This window comes from Pavona decussata, unplaced genomic scaffold, assembly GCF_977016875.1.
Source record: "Pavona decussata unplaced genomic scaffold, jaPavDecu1.1 SCAFFOLD_64, whole genome shotgun sequence".
Taxonomy (NCBI): Eukaryota; Metazoa; Cnidaria; class Anthozoa; order Scleractinia; family Agariciidae; genus Pavona; species Pavona decussata.
The window spans coordinates 5,516,494-5,536,832 of record NW_028145484.1 but is presented as its reverse complement, the minus strand read 5'-3'; the positions used below and the strand labels follow the sequence as shown (position 1 = coordinate 5,536,832).

At 40.4% G+C, this 20,339-nt stretch overlaps 3 protein-coding genes across 6 annotated transcripts; all 3 read right to left on the bottom strand.

Annotated features, from left to right (window-relative positions):
- Nucleotides 1-254: 254 nt before the first annotated feature.
- On the bottom strand, nucleotides 255-6,710 carry LOC146478724 (neuroglobin-like). Of its 4 annotated transcripts, none has more exons than XR_014865158.1 (5): nucleotides 5,259-6,710; nucleotides 3,541-3,940; nucleotides 1,677-1,905; nucleotides 765-1,012; nucleotides 255-693 (listed from the first exon to the last, which is right to left on the bottom strand). XR_014865158.1 is itself a non-coding variant. In XM_085112325.1 (5 exons), the coding sequence occupies exons 3-5, from the start codon at nucleotides 3,834-3,836 to the stop codon at nucleotides 866-868; spliced, it is 672 nt and encodes a 223-aa protein (XP_084968451.1). In that variant the 5' UTR covers nucleotides 3,837-3,940; nucleotides 5,259-5,390; nucleotides 6,560-6,706; the 3' UTR covers nucleotides 255-865. The 4 variants fall into 4 exon arrangements, 3 of the variants coding, with proteins under 3 accessions (XP_084968451.1, XP_084968449.1, XP_084968450.1); XM_085112325.1 differs by having other exon boundaries at nucleotides 255-1,012; nucleotides 5,259-5,390; nucleotides 6,560-6,706; XM_085112323.1 differs by having other exon boundaries at nucleotides 255-1,012; nucleotides 5,259-6,709.
- Nucleotides 6,711-7,621: 911 nt separating this feature from the next.
- LOC146478723 (uncharacterized) lies at nucleotides 7,622-12,246 on the bottom strand. Its single transcript, XM_085111755.1, has 6 exons — nucleotides 12,083-12,246; nucleotides 10,761-11,454; nucleotides 10,077-10,208; nucleotides 9,516-9,626; nucleotides 8,505-9,004; nucleotides 7,622-7,882 (listed from the first exon to the last, which is right to left on the bottom strand). The coding sequence occupies exons 2-6, from the start codon at nucleotides 11,443-11,445 to the stop codon at nucleotides 7,622-7,624; spliced, it is 1,689 nt and encodes a 562-aa protein (XP_084967881.1). The 5' UTR covers nucleotides 11,446-11,454; nucleotides 12,083-12,246.
- A 525-nt stretch (nucleotides 12,247-12,771) lies between these two features.
- On the bottom strand, nucleotides 12,772-15,852 carry LOC146478722 (adenosine receptor A2a-like). Its single transcript, XM_085111754.1, has one exon. The coding sequence runs from the start codon at nucleotides 15,509-15,511 to the stop codon at nucleotides 14,576-14,578; it is 936 nt and encodes a 311-aa protein (XP_084967880.1). The 5' UTR covers nucleotides 15,512-15,852; the 3' UTR covers nucleotides 12,772-14,575.
- Between the last annotated feature and the right edge of the window lie 4,487 nt (nucleotides 15,853-20,339).

Below are 20,339 nucleotides of genomic sequence, written 5' to 3'. Positions count from 1 at the left end.
ACCTCTGGACACTTTGCCTGAGCGTTGTACCATGACGATGCACCACGAGATTTCGGCCCGCGGTTCGCTTATGCCAGCTGGAGATGCTTCCGCGCTGCTTTCCGATACATTGTCCCCGACAAGACAGCGAGGGAGAGAAAAGTCGGCCCCTAGACCATATGAGACAGATCCCTTTCCTAGGCCTCTCAGTTCCACCTTGGGGATGTTGCGACGCGATGATCGGACTGTCATAAAATAGTTTAACGCGCATAAGCTCAGTCTTCAGAGTCTTACAAAGGCTATAACTTTATTGCCTTTAACATATCTTCATATCTTCACCCTACATACATATCTTCACTCTACATACAATCCATCGATACAGTTACACTTTTTGAATTATTTGGGTTAATTGGAAATAGAAGAAAATGAAAAAAATTCAATACATTTTGGCTTTCTGTCAATCAGTGTTGTACATTACGACACGCCCTCAGATAGCAGAGTAGCTAATCTACTAGGAGGACATGGTTCACTGTGTCTAAATTAAATAAATAACAACTAATTTAAAATTTCCATTCTACACAGTATAAACATTTGCCGGGTATTGTAAATCCGCGAGTCTGATTGGTTCTTCTGTCGGTGACTATGACAATAGACAGCTGGCTTGCGTAGCCAATCGAATTGCAAGGGGAAATAATCCCGTCTGCATTTCGAACTTGTATTAAATACTTCAAAAGTGGGTTTCCAAATGCATATAATATTTATGATTTCTCTTTTATGCAGATAGCAAAACTCGTCTCTGTCCCGTTTTAACTACCCGCCTATATTTTTTAAATGGCACAAGGAATCCCAAAAATTTTCTCGTTAACTATGTAGAACTTCTTTTTTTTCATTGAGCGTCAATGACTTCTTTCGCTCCAGCTTTCATCGTGTCCGCCACAATCCCGTACACTAAAGTCCAAGCCTCTCTCACTTCGGGTGTAAACTTGTCTCCCAGGCCCTTGTGAAGAGTATCTAATAGGGCGGCTCCAACTGGCTGAAAATGAGGACAGACAGACAGAAATGAGGTTAATAGTTAAACCATGTTCCAGCAAATAAATCTGCTCTGTGGTCCTCTAAAAATAGAACTTTTTGCCTCTCGGGTAACCAACCAACTCCCTCATTATGTGAGTTGGAAGCCAGACCCAGGAGAAGAGCCGACCGATGACTTTTGTTAAAACTGGGCCCAATTCAAAGGTTATGCATTTGTGCTGTTCTTACTGATCGGGCGTTGCCTAAAATAAGACAATCAATTAAAGCTAGTGACACACTCGGACACCAACCCACGGTCTGGCCAGTACCTTACGCATGCGCACAGCCATATCACCCGGGCAGTGGCAGTTAACCCCCGCTGTTTGACCCGACGGCTATGCCATGCTGATGAGGCCTAACAAGGCCGAAACAGCTGTCCATGGCTGCCACTGCCCGGGTGATATGGCTGTGCGCATGTGTAAGGTACTGGTTGGTGTCCGAGTGTGTCACTTGCTTTAATTGGTTGCCTCAAATAGGTCATTCGTCAACAACTTCCCAGTTACCTCTAGCTCTCTATAACTTGTAAAACCCTTGCCGACCGTGATGCCATATACTTTACGAACAGGTCATTTCTCTGCCAAGAGATGAGCCCAACGGATTGATTTGTACTGTTAAATTGAATTTCATACCCCATAATGATGTTCCTTGACATCGTACAAAGTATGCCTCGCTCCCAGATCTTTGAGAGCAGGAACAATGGAGCCCAGGTCGTTGAGAGAGGTCACGGCCAAATCTACATGTTGCATGGTTACCAGTGACTGCTTCTTTAGGCGTTCGTCAGTCCTTGCGGTATCCTCAGACAAATTTATGTCTCTGAATGAAAACAATTGCAGTAACTCTGGGGAATCTGTAAATAATCTGTGAGAAAGAGAACAAAAGCACTCACTTAAACACTTTTCAGGGCAGTTTTATGCGTTTTTCTATCAGTTTGGCCGCGCGCAAATCCGTCCCAACGGAAAAGAGAGAAAACAATGAATTACAAATATTAATTATTATTATTATTATTATTATTATTATTATTATTATTATTATTATTATTATTATTATTATTTTTCCATTAATTTAGCCTGTGATCGTCCCCAGACACTTTTTGCGATTCTTGTTTCATCCACCGAAAAAGTAACTGTAACAGGTGAAACAAGAATAGCAGCAAATGCGGCCTACCTGTCACCACTCTCCGCCCCAACGCCGATACCATGACATCGGTAAGCGCATGTTTCAGATTTTTGAAATAACGCAAGGGGACACCACTGGCCATTACCAGTTTTGAAAAGGTTTTAGACGCCTTTGGTGGTAGCCTGTTCCAGCCCGTGTTCGCTTTTTTAGCCTTTCGCCCGCCCTACTACCTGCCGAAGCCCAGTTAGTGAAAGAACTCAAAAGTTTATGATTTCATGTTTCGCTCATAATGTTTTCAGGTAACATCTTTTTGCAAAGTAGTCTGTACTCTATCTTACGGCGCTTTCCATTTGTCAGAACTGGTGGGGCAGACTGTTCATTCCGTAAACTAAATGAATCATTTTCAAGAACTGGCCTCGATGCTAGTCCTTCGCGCTGCTTCAAAATGGCGCAAACCATTTCCAGAATGTGCATTTTGCCAACTCTTCAAATCTCGCATTCCATTTTTAAACTGATTGGCCAAACTGGTCAGTTTTGACAAAATGAATCAGTTTCAAGCACCCTTAATTTTATTTTATGCCACTAATTACAACTTAGGGAGACGTTATGAGACATTCAGCGGTAAAGACCGCACTAACATGTTTAGCTGAATCATTTTCGGTTCAACCGAGATTGTCCGTTTAGCATCATAAAAAAAAGACCGCAAAATTTCCCATCTCTAGCTTCTCTACCTTGTTGAAGTCGTTCTTATCAATTCAGTTGTGTTCCCTGTTCGGAAAGGCACGCGATTATCCTCATGAACACAAATATTCCAACATCTTATTGACATATGTGTCAGATGATAGATTTCTAATCGTACAGCATTGTACTAGAATCTTCCAGCTCAGGTCTCATATGAAAACCAATCAGTAGAGGTCGTCAGATCAGGGCAGCTCGTGCAAATTCCTTTCATTAAAGATTTGTTTTTAGCTGCATTGATAAAGAGTTTCGCTGTTGTACCTCCATTGATTTTAAAGTAGTGAGGCTGATTTACACCGACCGATTTGTCGGTCGATTTCTTTTTCTGTCAGGGCGTAGCGTGGGGTAAAAATTGGCTTCATGAAACAGATTTTGTAAATGTGGCCGATTTTAGTCCGCTCACTAATTTTTCTTTTTCGTCAAATTACATGGGCTAAATTGGTCCGATTAAGCACTTTATGTCAGCTCGGAAAATACACGTAGCACACAGAGGTGCTTGCTAGACCGAGTAACAGATACGTCTAACTTATCCTGTATTGCGGAGGGAATGTCGTTAGAAATGCATTAAGCTCTCAGTTGACCTGAAAGAAAATGAAATGCATACCACAGCAGGACTGCGCTCTTTGTAACAGTTTTTACCTTACGTAGAATTCCATTCCTACTTGTTCCAACTCAAGTGCTTCCTTCACTGATCTCCATGTGTCCTGTACCAGTGAGATTTGTTCTTTAGTGAGCTTCTCTTTGTCTTCCGTCGCATGTTGCTTTTCGTCTGTTTGTTTGCTCGTCTCCTCGGCTGTTTGTTCCTTAGTCTTCTCTCCCGCTGGTTGTTTGCTGCATTCTGTAGGCGAGCTTACCTTTTGCTTAGTTGCTGGTTGTACATGTACTGGCTCTGGTACATTTTTTATCCTAATCGTTTTACTTCCTCCACACCCCATCTGTACGTTAACACGGAGTAACCAAATGATGATAATAATCGTCGCATCAAAGTCAACACTTTATTATGAAATTTTCGGATCCCCAAGGTCAACAGACAGATGACCTGAAAGATCAAGAATTAAACCCCTCGTCTTCATATATATCGAAGATAAAAAACAGCATTTTCAGTTGCAGTGTAATTGAATCTTTTGCGACACGCAAAACTCTTACCGCGCGTAAATACTCCTCCTCCCAGTACAGTAGACCGCGACTTGTAACTATTTTCGTCGCCTTCAAAGTAATCAGTGAAAAGCATCACGTGGTACATTTGTATGCACCACGTGACGGCCTGTTTAGGGACGCGCACTGATCGTGTCTAAAAGTACACACGAGTGACCACGAGTAACCACGAATGACTACGAGTGACCACGAATGACCGACTACGAGTGACCACGAGTGACCACGAGTGAAAATAACATGAAAATAGTAACTGGCGTCATAATGACGTCATTTTTATCAAATAGCCACTATTTAACCGCAAAAGGAACTTTCTCATAATAAACTAAGACTAGTTTCATGCTTCTAGCATGTGTTGAGGCGTGCACCAAATTTACATTTAGTCCACTTAAATGGCCGCGTGGGAATTTTAACCGGGTTCATTATACCTATTTATACTCGAAGGATATTTCTTTGTCACCACCGCTGTTTCACCAACAACAGCCTTTTCATGCTAGAAGCATGAAACTAGTCTTAGTTTATTATGAGAAAGTTCCTTTAATACATATTTTGCACTCAATTATTCTTTTTCTGAAAAAAATCTTTTCGCATTAGCAAACCAGGATAAAGGGGGGTGGGGAAGTATAGAAAAGGCGGGAATAATATTTTAAAGTCGAAAAAGCGCGAAGACATGGAAGAGGCAAAGTCAACAAAAGGGGAGGGGGGGTTGGAAGAAATGGTAAAGAAATGCGGTCAATTTAGACCCCCCCCCCCCCCTTCTTAGCATCTGCTCCCTCCCCTGTCTCTCGGAAATGTCTTAAGCATCATTTGCGGTTAAATAGTGGCTGTTTGATAAAAATGACGTCATTATGACGTCAGTTACTATTTTCATCTTATTCTCACTCGTGGTCATTCGTGGTCACTCGTGGTCATTCGTGGTCACTCGTGGTCACTCGTGGTCATTCGTGGTCACTCGTGGTCACTCGTGTGTACTTTTAGACACGATCACGCGCACTGCAAGTTATCGTGGCACGTGACGTAATGTTTTCGTGCCCATTCTTGGTAGATCATGTCCACCATGCAGAGAACTGTTAGAATACCAATTTATGAGCTAAAGTCAAACACGATTATGAAAAATTTCGAGCGGTATTTTTGAACCTCTGTGAAAATTCGACATTCACGATCCACTTCGTAGCTAATTATAAAACAGTTTACAGTTTACTTACACTGGCTGTTTCAACGATGTCGGCCGACGAGAAAGGCCTCCAAAGGTCTTTAACTCAGTTCTTGGGTTTCCCAAAGAAATAAGTACATATTAACAGTCTTCAGAGAAGGAAAATCACAGGGATGCAGCGGCACTGATGTGAAAAAGGGAAACAAAATATGTGAACTAAAAAACTTCACGCTAGAAGAGTTTTTTGGTTCCGGCCTGTCGCATGGCAAACATGTCTTGAGTAAACTTTTCAGCTTTTGAGCTTTTAAAATTTAGAGGATAATATATATTAAAATACCGCTCAATAACCAGTTCATTTGAATAATCTTTATACTTCAGGATATTAGTATTAGAGCCACATTGGGATGAGATTGAGGTGGCAAACATTTGTGATAAAGAGCTGATCAGCCGTGTCAAACAAACAGACAGAAAAAAAAAGCTCACAAAAGAGACGGTTTTCTTATTAGCAGAAATCAATTAAAACTGTCAAAAATGGCAATTTGTTTTTAAACCAGATGGTCTTTGTCGGCCTGTTTGTTACGTATTTTAATCAGCCACTCTTTGATGAGCTGCAACAGGCCATTCATCAGTTCATCCTTCAAGTTCACTTTAACCTACCGTAATAGTACAAGTACTTGATTTTTCGCTCCCTCTGATTGGCTACTCAAACTCTGAAAAATATCTGCTATTCACCTCCACTTCAGTAAACAAATAACTGTTAAATACTGTGCTATTAAAAGGCACATTCCAGCACTTGTCGCCTCAAGCAATTGATGTCTCTTTTTGAGTTTCTATGGTTTCTTTAAGTGTTTTTGCCAAATACTTTCAATTCACCTTGACTAAACAAATATCCCTGTCAAACAGTAGTTATGCTTTGTAATTACATTGTGTATTCACAATTAGCCAAGAGCAGAGCTCTATTCTCCGCACTTGAAATTCATTCAGAACCAACTCGTTCATGTTATGATCTTCGGTTTTAATCCTGTACACTGAGCCAAAGCAGAATTTAGTACAGCCCCCTTGCGCCGCATCAGTTCAGCCTTTCGATACCTCGTAACCTTTTATATTTGCGCTTTGTGATAGAGACGTATTTAACGAAAAGAACTTGGATATTAAACAGTGTTTAGTATGGGTGATTATTTGACTTGTCGCTTGTCTAGCAAAACAGGGACGAAACAGTCCTGCTATTCAATAGAAACGAATCTAAACAAAGTGAGCCGGTGGTTACGTAAGAGTAATATCCAAAGGCCACGAAAGAAATGGGTTCATTAAGGACAGCAATGGGCTCAACGATGCTGATGAATTTGAGCTCACCTTTGTGACAACTTTTGATGATCAGTTTGGAGAAATCCGCAGCCAAAGAATGCGGCTTGCCTTGTTCTCTTTTTTCAAAAAAAATACCAGTTAATGTCTCCCTCACACAGTTAAAACTGAGACGAATGTCAGCTGACCTTTTTTCAACGTTGGCGGATCGAAAAAGGTGTTATCAAGGATGACAATAAGGACGGCTTCTTTTGAGCACCTAATTTAAAGTGATTATTACACCGTAGTTAATCTTTGACACTATGAAGGAATTTACATAGAATAACCACTTAGCTACTGATTCACCGCAACCGATCTAGTACATATTATATGCAGGGCAATTGACCTGTTTCTCGCGTACTCTCTTAGCAGCGAGTGTTACGATCAATGAACAGAATCAGGCTAAGCATGGCGCAGATCAGCTAGAATGGCTTTTGTCTGCAGGCCATATACTTACTTATTGGCATAAATTACTTTAGTCTCACTACATCTTCCATGCAGGTGGGCTTTCTGTTGAGTCTAATTGGTTGAGGGTAGTCTCTTTCAAATGCAAATTTACACAAAATTGCTTGCAGTTGCGAATAACCAGCGGAATTGAACTGTACATCAACTGCACAAGCAGTCCACAGACAATAGAGTTTCGAGCAATCCCGATGGCTCCGAATAGCTTGTACTTGAACAGGATCGTACAATCATTAAGTAGACACCCCTGCATCTCATTTGCGATAGCTGCGCAAAACGTTTTTTACAGTAGAAACGTCTAAGTTGTGATTAACTGTGACTGCTTGTTTACTCGAAAGTAAACGGAGCACAGATCCAGCTAGAAGGAAAATCTCGGCTGCGGATTCATCCAACACTCAATCGTCTAACATCATCATCGGATAACAATCAGAGACATCTATACCATCTGCTGTCGTTCAACAATTTACTTTACTCTGAAGGTGACTTCCGCTCAGTTTGCCGAAACGTCAGTCAACAGGCCTTCTCTGCCGGGACTACACTCACCCGGATGATCACAATTTACGTACTTATGAATCGTTTACATGTTAAAAGGAAACAAGCAAACGAATTTGGTTACAAGGAACTGCTTTTATTGGAAAATAAACGGTAATATAGCCTTTGTTTGTTGTCTTTACTCATGTAGGAGTAAAAATATTCGTAAAGCAGTTGCTCAGCAGGTTTGAAGACCGTTTTCTTGAAGTGTACAGCGTCGTGCTTGTCAAATCTGCCATCTGTTCCTCCAGGATACGAGGCACTCATAGGAAAAACGTCTAAAATCTCAAAACCAGCTCTGCACATGGCCCAGGTAGCGTACGCATTGAACAACTGTATCCGCTGAAAAGGTAAAAAAAATTGGAAAATTATAACTAAGTCAAGACATAAAACGAAAAACTCCAAGGAAAACTTGCCTGAGGTTGACGCTCTGAATTAATGACTGACTGGTTTAGTACAAAATCTAATTGGCGGAATAATCATCTGACTGTCTAGCAGACAGACAATCTGTCTGACTGACTGATGGTCTGACTGACTGATTTACTGAGTGAACGAGTGGGTGAGTGAGAGTGATAAATGATAGACTGACTGACTGACTAACTGACTGAGTGACTTACTGACTGACTGACTGACTGACTGACTGACTGACTGACTGACTAACTGACGGACGGACTGACTTACTAACTGACTGACTGACTGACTGACTTACTAACTGACTGAGTGACTTACTAACTGACTGACTGACTGACTTACTAACTGACTGACTGACTGACTGACTTACTAACTGACTCACTGACTGACTGACTGGCTGCCTGATTGACTAAGTGACTCAATAAATGACTAACTGAACGATTTACTGGCGTCACCATTTCTATAAGAGTAACGCGGATGCGATACGATACTGGAGTGACTACAAAATACAACAGGGAGCATGCGTTCAAAGTCAAACCGCTGCTAGTATTACCTGAAGAGTTAAAAACCGTGGGCTTGGATGATCATGATACAGGAATCTCTCCCTGTGAATAAATGTAGTTGTTTTCCATATCAACTTTCCACGGAACTTCAACCGAACTTCGCCATGTTCGTTCTCCCACGTCTCTTTAAACATGGCGATAATGTCATCGATAAGCTTGCGGTAAATAGCAAATTTTAAAGCAGATACATAATGCAAACCACAGTTGAGAATGATGACGCTTTTTTCATCCATTTGCGGCTGGTGTATTACGTCTGTGATTTCTTTCAGGACGCGCGAAGGATCAAAATCGCGATAGTTTCTCTTATATTTCTCGACTTGCACCGGCTCCAGCATGTTATAAACCCAGTTGTAGGTGATGTTACACATTCTGAATATTTCGGAGCACAGAGGCGTGAAATAGATAGAGTCGTAGAATCTCAGAGCGAGTGAATCGCCGTAAATCCACAGAACGCCTTCTCTCTTACGAGGAGAATTCTGAAATAGCTTCTCTGTAAAATAAAAACAAAGTTTGTAGGTAAAGCAGGGATCATACACTGCACTGTATTCACTGTTCTATTTTTCACATTCTTGGCGTTCTAAGTTAGGTTGAAGAAGTTCTAATTAGGCTGATTTAGCAACAGAACGGGAACGGCATTTGAGGACGCGAGAGCGCGAGGAATAGTCTGGACACGAGTCTATTTCGACTATACATGGGCATTCTTTATGCGCGCGCCGTTGTCAATTGACGTTCCCATTCTGTTGCTAAATCAGCCTAATGAGTTTTACACTGGCAAACTGCTTTACAAACACGAGATATAATACGCTTTTCTACTGAATAGTTCGGGTCCAAACAAAGCAACACTTTATGTAACTTTCATTTCATTTACAAAGTAATCAGAACACCGCGTAAAATATTCAACCGTTGCCAAGCCGACCTCAGAACAATCTCGTTCCCAGTCCTAGAGTCTTCATTACTGGTTCGTCCGCGAACGAGAAGGACCTCAGAACGAAAAACTTTACCTGGCGCATGCGCGATCCACGTGTCGTTCATCCAGTAACCAAAGCCGTCGGACAAAAATTTGCAGTCATTGCCACAGTAGGATGGATGACCGAGTCCGTAACTTAGAAATTCTGCAAACAAATAAGACAGCGCATATTTCTGAAATTTCACGCAACTAGAATCGGCCCAACTGCGCGAAGGCGGAATTTGGGCTAACGAAGGCGAGAAGGAAATGGGAAAAAGGCTATTTGGTGTTTTCTCAAGGCTTACACCGCTTATGACGGCTCTGCTTCACAGTTCGACATATCTTACTTACTTGAAAGTGACCATGATATCGTGTGATATCAGGTCAATGACTTGATATCATAGGATATCAGGACAGTAGACTTTTGATTGGCTAATTGCGAATTTGGGCAATAGTACATAGTGGCCTTCCTCGCAGAGGCTCCTTTGGCTGAGGAAAGAATGCGTGACGATCCAAAAAAAAGAATGCGTGACGAGCCAAAAGAGCGTCTGCGAGGGAGGCTAAAGTAAGTAAGTAAAAGTAAGTAATTTATTTATTTAGGCTAATATATTCATACCATCTTTTCTCATTGGTCCGGGACTCGCGGGCACTTCAAAACACAGCGGTTCTCCGCCCATCAGTGGCTGCATCAAGTAAACTTGCTTTCCATTCAGAATTCCCTGAGGCTGATTGCTTCCGTGTGTGTTTCCTTTAAACGTGACGGAACATTTAATTTTAACGAAACATGAAATGATTAGTGGAGCTGAAACCTTGGTCATTGTCATTTCTGCTCTTTGTAAAAAAAAAAAATTAATAATTATAAATTGGAACCTGAAAGTGCATTGGCTGTTGCTTAGCCTGCGAGTGCAGATCAGACACCTTTTCCGGTTTTTGATCACCTGCTGCTCGTGTATAGAAATGACCCCCCACAAATGGGTACACTGAAAAGATTGATCGAGAAAGGGACCAGCGTCCCCTTCAAGTGGTGAAGTATTAACTGCAGTCTACAAAACGTAGACACAACGACACAACCTCGTAAAAATGTATATGCAACCACTGTATCAGAAGACTTCTTCCTTCTGATTGGTCATAAAAGCAAGCAAATAAACAAAACATAGTTTAGAGCCAATGTCAGGGTGAGAACGCATCAAAAATGATCAATAAGAGCTGGGCACGGGAACATTCGAACAAACGAAACAGGGATTTTGCGTTCTCATTGTTTGGCGTTCTTAAACTGTTTTCCCTCAAACTATTTCCTTACCCGAAATAAACCAGTAGTCCGGGGGGTCCTTCATACCATCGCACATCGAATGATCCAAGACCGCTGACAGACAATAATTCCCAGGGTGAAGAATCAAGAACAAAATCTCATACACGCCATTTCCGTGATCAAGTACCGTGGGCGCAAATCCAGTTGGACCGAAAATGAAAACCCGCCAGTAGTCGCCCCCAACTGCCTTGGGGAAGCCATAAGCAGTAACGGTCTGAATTGTAATTCTGCTGAATTCACCAGCGGGTTGAATGTCCATGGAGTCAACAAAGCTGTAACGCCCATTAGTCCTATTCTCCTCACTCCACCCTGGCAGATTACCTTCGAAAACTGTGTTTCCTTCACAGGGTTTGCGTATTCGTTCCCAGTCTATTCTCGCATTGCGCATTCGGCACCAGTCCGCGCCGAAGTCTTGCAGAGTACTCCTATTCACGGTACTCGTGAGATACAAAGGATAGTACCATTTCAGGTAAATAAGCAGTGATATTATGACTGCCCAGTAGAAGCAGAAAGCTCGCCGTAAGAAGAACAGGCGGGGCACTCCTTTCAGAGTGCCAACCCTGTGAACTCTGGACTGAAGAGTCTGCTGAAGTGAGGGGATCAATGTTTTCCTGCGCATGCTCTCGACATCAAGGTGGTCAGTGGTAAATCCGTCATCTTGGGCAGATCTGCTCATATGACACACCTTAACAAAGATAAAAAGCTTATTTAGCGGGTTATCTGTCTGGGTAAAGATCATCAGTAAGGCAAAGCTTCGTTGACTATCGGCGATAATTGTCTAGCGGCGAGCTATCGGTAAACTCGCTATATTATGAACTAACAAACATCTACTGATCGATGGAAATACGTTAGTTAGCAAGTGTAACCGAACTGAAAAAGTCGATTGGATCATGAGAATAGATTGGAAAGTTATTTGTAAAAAGAATAGCATATTGAGCAGAAGACTCAGTTTTCGCTCTCCGTTTCATTAAAAGCTTCAGAAGTTTGAGTAAGGAACCAACTATATCCACTTGACCTGATTAATATCACCACTAAATTTTAAAACCACCTGTGCCTTGGAACCTGTACTCTTTCCACGTGCTCCGACTAAAATAATCAAAACAAGCTCGATGATATTTAAGCTAATTATTTGTCCCAGTAAATCGAAATTTTTAACAAAATCAAGTACGGGGATGGTTTTATAAAATACTGAACACTTGCTGATATGGACGGCCTAAATTTATCGACATATGCTTAATTAAAATTTCATTATTGTCAATTTAGCGGTGTCATCGATAACTGCAATCAGATTCTCGAGTGAATTTCTCTCTTACCTTATAAAGCAAAGTAAAAAGCCGTTATCTGCAACACAACGCCACAATAGTATCACGAGTGTTTGCTACTAAACATCTTCACATCTGATGGTGGCTTCTAGTAAAATGTTTTTCCTGTCGGCGCAGTTCATGTGCCCGGTTAACATAAAATACTTGTGTTCTTCAAGCCTTTTGTTCTCCCGCCATTGTGTCACGTGATTTGTGATACCTGCTAAGTCCAACACGGAAGACATATGGGGTTATGGTATACAGTTTAAAAACTATTCGGTGTTTCTTTAGTGGGTACCTTAACTGACCTTTAACACAACATGCACAAATTTCCATTTTACTCAGCTCAGTTCGACGCATGCGCGGTACAAAAATGAACAGAAAAAGATGAAATTTGCGTTAAATTGCCTTTTCAGTTGTGGTAGTTCTTGTTTTTATTTTACTCTCTACGTGACAAATCTACCAAAGAAAGCCACCAGTGTTGCAGGTTTCAACGCGATGTTTTAAGCAAGTACCTCACTCAGCGACCATGCTAATTAGATCTAAGTTTAAAGAAGTTCTCCGGCTGTCAAAAACGCTATCTTGAACCATGCACACAAGTAATTTCACCCTGTACTTGACAACAGTTTTGATAGAAAGGAACGGTCACGACCAACCATTCACCCGAATGTCTGCAGCTACAACAAGAAGACAAACACAAGAACATCTTGCATTGTTTATTCTTTTCTTACCTTATATACTGACATACAACAAAACTTGGCATCGGCTTCTATTTCAACTTAATCTCTTCGAAACTAAAGCTCGTGTTCTCAAATATATCAGTAAATTGTTGTTTCTACTTAACAATTAGATTATGAGCTCGAGTTTTCTATCGCGTGATAGCTGATGAGGGCGCAGCCCGAATTAGTTATCACGCGATAGAAATCGAGAGCAAATAATCTAATTGTTTTAGTAGAAATCTACCAGTCGTTCAAAACTTAACAAGTAACTTATCCAAATCCTCCTCATAGACACTTCGAAAACGCGAAGAAGCGGGCTGAATTTTGTTGACAACTGCTACTCACTATCTATCACAGAAAAGATAGCGGGTAGTGTAGCCAATCAGAGAACGACATTCGTTATTGAACGCTAGTAGATTTGTACTAAAATAGCATACATTTCGAACGAAATTAGAGCAAAAAAATTAGTTAAGGCTTAATTGAAAATATTGTATAGCATCCACCGGTCGGATGCGAGCAATCACGTGATTTGTTTAGTTCACTATCACTAATTCATCTCCTACTGCGACTGAGCAGTCGCAGAAGCATTTAACGTAATAATGAAACACTTTGAATTGCCATATGTGTGTTTCATTTTATCCCATTGCCCATACTATGAATCAAAAGGGATAAACACGTCACGCAAAGCCTCTTGAAAATCATACTACAAAGGCCAGCTGAAGAAAAACCTGATTCCACGAGAGACAACAAAACCAATCAGCTGCTATTTGACGTTGGCGACACTGGACTTCTTTAAATTTTGTCGTTAATGTTTGAAACCAGTTCAAAATTAGAGACATTTAGATTCTAGTACAAGTACGACTACGAAAAAGATATTTTACTTCAAGATTTTGGCGAAGGTATCCTAGGAAGCTTCATTAACTCTTTGTGAGCGACAAACTTGTCGCAGTTGTTTTGAATGATGAAAGCTAAGCCTTTTCATTATTCCAAAAAGACCAGATCGCCTACGTTTTGAGGCATTGTTTTCGCCACTACTCCGTTTCGGCACGGCTAGCTCGTTTTCCCGCCAAATGACACTGGTCAGTTCTCTCTCGCGCGCTCTTTGTCCGATTGGAAAAACACGTAGTCCTACTCGTACACAGTGTACGGTTTCCATTAGCTTATGACTTTTTGCATTGTTAGCTCTCATATTTGCATTATTCTAGTATTAGCATTATCTTTCTCAGGACCTTTCTGTAAAGCACTTCGGTGATGTACACGGTATCCTAATATGACTTATACTCTTACTATATTCAGTTATTGCTTTATGCCCGCTTGAATAGTAAACAACATTACACCTCTGGGACTCTGTCCTTACCCAGTTAGTTGCCCATGGGAGTAAAAGTTTTCATGATTTCTCTTTCCGATTATTTTTGCTTGAAAAATCAACATGACAGATCAATACTAAGCAGTACCTTCCTGTGGTGCTGTTAATTATATTCGTACAAGGTGGTTCTGCCTTTTGAGTCTGTGGATGAATTCCTATAGTGTGACCATTCAAATAAACTGAGCTACAGAGCAGTACTTGACTGTGGCGCTACCTGTTTAACATTATTTTCCGAACTCAATTCAATCAATCAGATTGTTAACTAGAGCTTCAATCCTTTTACAAGATTAAGGAGTCTTTCTGGCAATGTTGATAGTTGAGTGTTTGTCTCAACTTGAGGCGTTCTCAGTGTTTGTACTGAAATCGTTTTGGTGTTTCAGCGATCCTGTGAGTCTGCTTTCAGACCATGGCCCTATCATCTCATGATTGGGCTGTTGTGTTACGCGTAGGAATAAATGCTGGTTGTGCCACACTCGAGCGGATACCCGGCATCAATGTTTTAATCGTCCTCCTCATTCCAGCATCACGAAACGCGAACACAAACGGATTCAATGCGCTGTTAGCATACTGCATGCACTTGATAAAGACCCCAACACGGCCTATATCCACCGGAGACAAATTACACGGGAAGCAGAATGTAAACACGAAGGCCCCTATCACATGTGGGAGCCACGCTATGAAAAATACCAAGCTGATGATTGCAAGCGTGGCGGCCGTTCTTCGCTCGCCGTGAAGTTTTCTTCGAAACCGATCTCTGAATGATCTGGTACCCCGTTCCCTCGGTTCCTCGGGCTCCACTGTGTTGCGAATAAGCGATCGCGCGATTTTAAAGACGAGGATGTTTAACAATGGAATTATCAGAAACGCGAGTAAAAACACAATCAGAAGAACATAGAACGGGTAGTTTTTGTCGACTTCGGGCGTCAACACGAAGTGAAGGCAAGAGAGAGCGAGAGACAGAAGCCAGACCACGCCCAATGCGAGGCAATAGGAGCTGAAAAGTAGTGTGTGGTGTAGGTAAGGCTTTGAGATGGCGATATATCGTTCCACAGTGACGAATATTAGATGAAATACCGACGCCACTCCGCTGAATATATCCAGTGATATGTAGAATCTGAGTAACAGGGTACTAGGGGAATTACTTTTCAGATTTACAATGTACAAGGGGATGGCTATCGCTCCCACCAGCCAGTCGGATGCAGCTAAGCCCACGATGAACACGTTCGAGCCTGTTTGTAGCCGGACGTTTTTCTTGTACGCTAGTATGATCAAAGTGTTCCCAAACAGGATAAAAACCATCAGAGCAATGATGAAGGCATCCCTCACAGCTTCCTCTGTCTTCCCTGGCCCGTACATGTTTGATGTTTGACTTACTGAGTCAAATTAACGAACTCTAGTTTTGACTGTGCGTATATCGCCCAAAAAAAACTAATTATTGTTCTTCTTGGTTAAAAAGGATTCACGCTGTCTTCCTATCCTTTAATTCTGGAAGCAAACGATTTTAATTTGTGATGAACGTGCGGAAATGTGGCGGTCTGATCAAGTTTCAATAAAAGAAAGATAATTTTGTTTGTCAGCCGTCACCTAATTTTTAAAGTCTTAAAATTTCTTTTGTTTTCGGGGGGGTCGCAAAAGGCGACGTTTTATTGTTTTTGGCGAAATTTAAGGGACATGTAAACACGTGTACTTTATTTGCAACCACAATACGTAAACTTAATGGCCAAAATTAACAACTCCTGACATAAAAAGATACTATTAAAGAATCAATGTTGGGTTAAAGGACGTGTAGATTGTACTAAATTAGCTTTATTAAAACACACTTCCATTAGAAAGTGTCAAGACCAATGAGTGAAAAACGATCTTTAGTAGTACTGTATATCTTTTCGCAAAGAAGATCAACTTATCGCCAAATCATTTACATAACAGTTGAATCTTTATGAAAGTGGCCACATCTTGTTAGCATCCATTTCCCTTTGGTGAACGACGCATCTTTCTAGAATTCTGTTTCTATCTGTTTTCAAACGGGGGTTTGAATCAGTTCACATCTAATTTCTGTTGTCAGAATCTTTCGTATTGATCATACTGCTTAGGCTTAATTTTCAGTGGTCCGAAAGGGTAGACGGTTTGCCGAAGCCGGACACAGCGCCTGATTCGACTAAAAACCTTCACTTGTGAAGGTTTAGCAGATTCTAAAGGGAAAATCCAGTTGCATTGTGTCAATAAGAAAGCACTTTCATGGTTAGGAAAAGTGATCGTCTCAGAACCGGAGAACGGACAGTTTTAAGAAAACTGTCTAAATACAGGTTTTGTGGACTGGGAGCAGATTCAAAGAGCTTTCTAAGCGAAATGCGCTAATTAGATTACATGATTGTTTTCTTTGCCGTACAACAGAAATTCTTAAAATACAACGCTTGACCGGAGAGCTGCGTGATTTAGGGATTAAAGAGCAAGAATGCTGCAGAACTTGGGGGAAGATTAAAGGACCTGAGTATGCCATTCCTTTCATTAAGGATGTACTTTGGATGTAAAAATAAAAAATAAATTTCAGCGAGTGGTAAGTGAACAAAAATTAAAACCAATAATTTAATGCAATCAGTTGTGCGATACATGCAGGCGGTGTGAACTCCCCCCAGAGAGCCATCACTTAGCTATCGGACGAAACTTTCTCGAATTTTAAGCCAAATTTAAATAATCACATATGTTTTCACTGATCAAACAGATGATTACAGCAAATTTCCTTTTCTTGTTTCAATTTGACAGACTGTTCCGACACTATGACGTACTATCGTTTAGGGGAAAATTCGAAGTTTCTCAAAGTGTAGCGAAATGAGGCAGGCACGACTAACTTCCTTCGGCTTTGTTAATATGCACAAGAAGCAACATTTCATTTGTGACAACACTGATGTCACAATGGACAGGAAAATGTCGCCAAATTCACTCTACAAATACTTATTTTGGTTTTTATCTTTCTTTTTTTACGTAAAGGACTTTCTCCTAAATTAAACTGTACATTCAAATTGATTGCTACTGAATGAAAAAATCCACTTTCGATTGTGTTTCTGATCACGATCTTAAAATATCATTTATTACTGTTTTTCGTTGGCTGGTTCATTAAGATAATATTACATTTTAAACTAGGAATATGAAGCCTATCTTTTCCGTAATAAAGTGACGCTGCATTTTTCAGTCTAAGATGTCTATTTTGGGCACGAGATTTCGGGAAAACATGAAGATATAACACATAAAAATAAAACTCCCAAGAATATTTACGAGGTGAATGAATTCGCTCTGTATGGAGAAATAAAGACTAAAAGACTGTCAATATTTTTACATCATGATCATGGGCTTTGAAAGGATCTAGCCAAGCAAGCCGACGGAAATTGATATGATTTTCCAGATACTTTTAGGTTAATTAAATGTTGAGAAAGTCGATCACCAAGAATAACAAGTTGAGTTCCCTTTTGATCAACCGATATCCGATTGTTTTCCATTTTCGGTCTCTTCCGAAGTTATTTATTTAATTTGTGTTTATTGACTAATGTTTATTATCTATCTATAGCACTCACCGCCCTTATTCAGTTTAACATTTTTCTTTCGCTATTTTCGACTACAATGTTTGACGTTCTATTTAATCTGAAAATTTCGATTGCCAACCGGTTGTTAATTATAGAATGGCTTAAAAATGGTCCAAAACAAACAACCAACAAATAACTTCTATCTAAACTCGATGATACGCAAAGTGCGTAGAATATGGTTTGACTTAATAGTTTGAATTTTCATGCTCCTTCTCTGTTAATTCTTGTCTTCCTGTTGAAAATGCCACCGCCCCGTTTAATTATGTTAACTCATTCATATTTACTACTATTAATATTCATGATTATGACATGGGAATCAAACGGCTTGCCCTTGTTTAATTTTGGTCTAGCTTCAACATTTTCACCAATGACTTTTGAACCTTTTATATTATTTGAAAAACATACTGCTTTGTGTTAAAATGTTGATGGAGCGAATTACTCAGGAAGCTATTTCAGTAAAAACCGCCCAACATTTCCTTGCCAGTTTACCAGCGACGATGATTAAAGGAGAATTAAAGTGAAAACTCAAGTCTATTTCTTTAAGGAGCCAAAGATGTGAACAATTGTTGGCTTCACACTACAAGCTAAGTTAGTTTCAAGTAAGCACTTGATTCAAGTGCACTTGAAAATCTCAAGTTGCACTTAAGAAATCTTGGCTTCACACCTGGTGACAAAGTATTTACTTGAAGCACAAGCTGTCAATCATCTTTTGCCGTAAAATCAGAAATGCCATTGCTCGACGGAAAATCATGGAGCCTTTGCAACGGAAAAACGTTTCATGTTGTTTACTCTTTATTTTGTCTTTAATTTTAACTCAGAGAGTTTTAACAATACAGGAAATGCATAGGTACTTCATTGTTTACGAGTACTTGGCGACAACACGGAACAGGCGAGTGTGACATCTTCTGTGTTTGTCGAGAATGGTTCAGCAACGTGGTTTTCAGCAAAGAAATCGCCCCAGGGTTTGGACATGGCCTCGTCCACAAAATTGGTTTACACTGCTTTTAGCTAACTGCGAAATGGATCCGCTTTGGAAAATGCATTTCCGCGTGACTCGTCCAATGTTCAACGCTTTGTGTGATTTGGTACGCGGAGTCCTCAAACTGCTAGGCGTATCTCCAGCCATCCATTTTGATTCTTTTGGATAGATTTTAGTTCACGGCAAAATGTTTATCTGTCCTGGCACCGCAGCACGTGGCTTTCAGTTGGTTTCCCTTTTCCTATTGGTCAAGTACGTTCTCAAGTGTGGTGTTGGCCATACTTGGCGGCGTACTTCGGCTTCTTTGAACTACGAACGTTTCCATGGTCACTAAGTAAAGTTTAAGTTGGTAGGTTTTACCCCTTCACACTCAAAGTAGGTTTCAAGTGCACTTAGATTATACTTACAAGCTCTAGTGTGAAGCCAACTATTATCATTTGAACAGCTTTTTTCTATTTACTGTGTTGTTTTACGAGATACTTTAGTATCTGTCTCCGCGACTTCAGAATTTGCTGTCTTACGCCAAGAAACTCAAGGGAAGTTTTCACTTCTCATTTTGCTGGGCTAAGAACTCTACAATATGGCTGAGAAAGAACGAAGATTCTCATCCACCTGCCATTAGAAATGCAATTGATTTGTACAATCTCACAGCTCGCCTTGGATCGCCTGATGAAAACACTGTTGGCTAAGAACTTTACATGGAATGTAAGGTAAACAAAACTCTTCTGCGCGAGCTCCCACCAAGTGATCGCCTAAGTATCTTCTTATCGCAAATCTCGTTTCTTTAACTGTGCACATCTAGTCATAGTTCTTTGTCATGTATTTTCCTTTCTCTTGTTTTACCTGCTACTGTATTGTAAGTTACTTTTTTGATTCTGTAAGGTTGAACTGTTGTTATTTGTTTTGCGTCAAAACCACTGCTCGCCTCGAATAGCTGAAGCTAACTGCGAGCAGTGCTTATCTTCTCTTTGTATATGTTTAAATCTTTAATAAACATGAACTTGAAACTTGAACTTGAACTTGAACTTAATTACAAAATTCTAAAGTTGCTTTTTTCACCCTTTTTCGACTTCAGCAGCGCGGGCGTCAATTTTCAGTCAGCTTGAAGCTGTGACATCTTTATCAGGAAGAAAGAGAAGTAAATAAACCCTTTACGTTGAAGCACAAAACCTTTTTCAGCTATGGTCAATGCGGTATCAGATGATGTTTTAACCTTTAATTTCATTTCAAATTTTCTATTTCTGTCTGGCCAACTGACTTCCTTTTGACGGGAAATAAAATGCTCTTTTCTCGCTATTTTTAAAGTTATAATTGCGTTCTTTCTGACAATACTGACATAAACGACAAACTGAATGTCATCCGCCCTATTTTTTATTGGAAAAATCTGATATTAAATGACAAATTTGTCGAAGTGCGAGCGGTGCGTAGAACGCATTCGGCAATCCAAGGAAAAAATCTAACAGGAACCTTGAGATCTCTTTAGATTAAAGATTCACCGAAACCTTTCAATAAGGTTGAAGTTCACAACTGATAAAGCTAAATTAAAAAAACTGATTTTGCCAACTAAAAGTTTTGCTACTGATGTCATCCACCTTGTCAAAGTAAAACAACCTTGTACTGCATGATCAAC